The 1675-nt window shown below is 46.6% G+C and overlaps 2 protein-coding genes across 2 annotated transcripts; both read right to left on the bottom strand.

Annotated features, from left to right (window-relative positions):
• Window positions 1-640: 640 nt before the first annotated feature.
• Window positions 641-844, bottom strand: Pmar_PMAR014223 (hypothetical protein; the record flags this gene model as incomplete). Its single annotated transcript, XM_002765947.1, has 1 exon — window positions 641-844. A coding segment is annotated over one exon (204 nt), but the record flags the coding sequence as incomplete, so codon positions are not given.
• A 63-nt stretch (window positions 845-907) lies between these two features.
• On the bottom strand, window positions 908-1211 carry Pmar_PMAR014224 (hypothetical protein; the record flags this gene model as incomplete). The annotated part of the gene is made up of 2 exons (XM_002765948.1): window positions 908-1053; window positions 1106-1211. The coding sequence occupies 2 exons, from the start codon at window positions 1209-1211 to the stop codon at window positions 908-910; spliced, it is 252 nt and encodes an 83-aa protein (XP_002765994.1).
• Between the last annotated feature and the right edge of the window lie 464 nt (window positions 1212-1675).

Genomic DNA, 1675 nt, shown 5'->3' on the forward strand with positions numbered 1-1675 from the left:
ACAAGACAACGTATTCTATTCGAACTCACGTGAATGCCGAGGTCATAGGAGCCATCCTTCTCTCCTTTGAACTGCAGTCTATCCATCATCGATGAGAACAGATCCGACTGAGCCCTCAAGAGGTTACTACTGCCCACCAGACACAGACCGAATACCTATCACATCAGAGCATCCTTGCTAGGCTTTAAGTTCACTATCTTCTACTTACAAACCAGTGACAAAGTACAGCCGCAAGTATCATCATCATGTGCGATGCACTGTCCCTAACCCTATAACTATATGCCAACAAAGTGACATCAGCGCCTGAATGAGAAAAGGCTCACTCGAACGAGGCCGACTAAAGCAACTTACCAATCAAATAGAGCGCAACAGCGAGAAAGCTGACACTTGGGAAGAGTCTCGAACTCATACAAGTGAAAAGAAGGACCAAAGGGATGGGCATTGCTCGTGCCGCGGTAAATGTCGAATGACCATCGAGGAGGCAGATGAACTCGCAAACCACCGTTAGTAGAATCGATGTGGCCACTATAGTATGTGTATGCTTCACGGCTGGGTTGAGGAGTAGGGCGATGCCTCCGAGGAGGAGCATCAACTGAAGGGGAGGATGGTGGGAAGGGAGGGGAGGAGGAGGAGGACTTACTGGGCCAAATATGAAGTAGAAATACCCCACCCAGGTATCGAACGGGGATGCCAACATGAGCGCCGATTCCTCATCTTGCTGTATTGCGGCTTTGGTGAGGAAGTAAGTCGAAAGATGTTCAACAGTGTGGACGATGAAACCAACGAAAAGGAGGTAAACCCAATAACGGAAATTCCAATTGTTGAATGCATTCCAAAACTGCATTGTGAAGTTGCCTAAATGAAGGGAGGACGACATCACGCTGATGAGCACTAAATGATGGGAGTACTACTCACCAAGGAAGAGATACTCCCCGGCATTGACGTCTTTAGTTTCGCTATCAGCATCCTCATAAGCTCTACTTATCCTCGACATCTCCGCTGCCGATAGACGACCAGCAGCTGACGCTACCCTCCGCAGGTCGGGCGGTTTACCTTATACCAAAATAATCATGAGCACCCACAATTCACAACGCATTCTTGCTACATGAATCTGAACCGGCACGCGAAGCACAGTTGGACTCTTCAGCCTCGGGTTGTAATCCACCCAGGGTAGTCCCAGGTGGCGGCTGAGCTAAACAAGAGCGGATCATAGAAAGGGAATAAGAGGATCCTGTCGAACAAGTATTATGATAATACTCAACGCAAGGATTGGCAGTAGTCGAAAGCCAGAGCTTGACGACTTTCAATGAGGGCGGAGAGCAACCGGTGGTTCGCTGGCACCCTATGGATAAAGTATGGCTATTGGGTGGTTGTTGAAGCGAAAAAAAACAAAGAAATCCAGTCACAGTACGTACAGCAATTGATCTTTACGTGATTAGAACTACACTTGAGCTAATTGTAGTCAATTAGTGCAGCCGACTGACCTGAGCTTGGTATACCCCCTCGTAGTGTAGGGCAATGCCACCTAAGTGTCAACAATCAACAACAACAACAACAACAACAACAACAACAACAACAACAACAACAACAATCAACAACAATCAACAATCAACAACAACAACAACAACAATAACAATCAACAACAACAATAACAACAATAACAACAATAACAACA

The sequence above is a fragment of the Perkinsus marinus genome (genome assembly GCF_000006405.1).
Source record: "Perkinsus marinus ATCC 50983 genomic scaffold scf_1104296974068, whole genome shotgun sequence".
NCBI classification, from domain to species: domain Eukaryota; phylum Perkinsozoa; order Perkinsida; family Perkinsidae; genus Perkinsus; species Perkinsus marinus.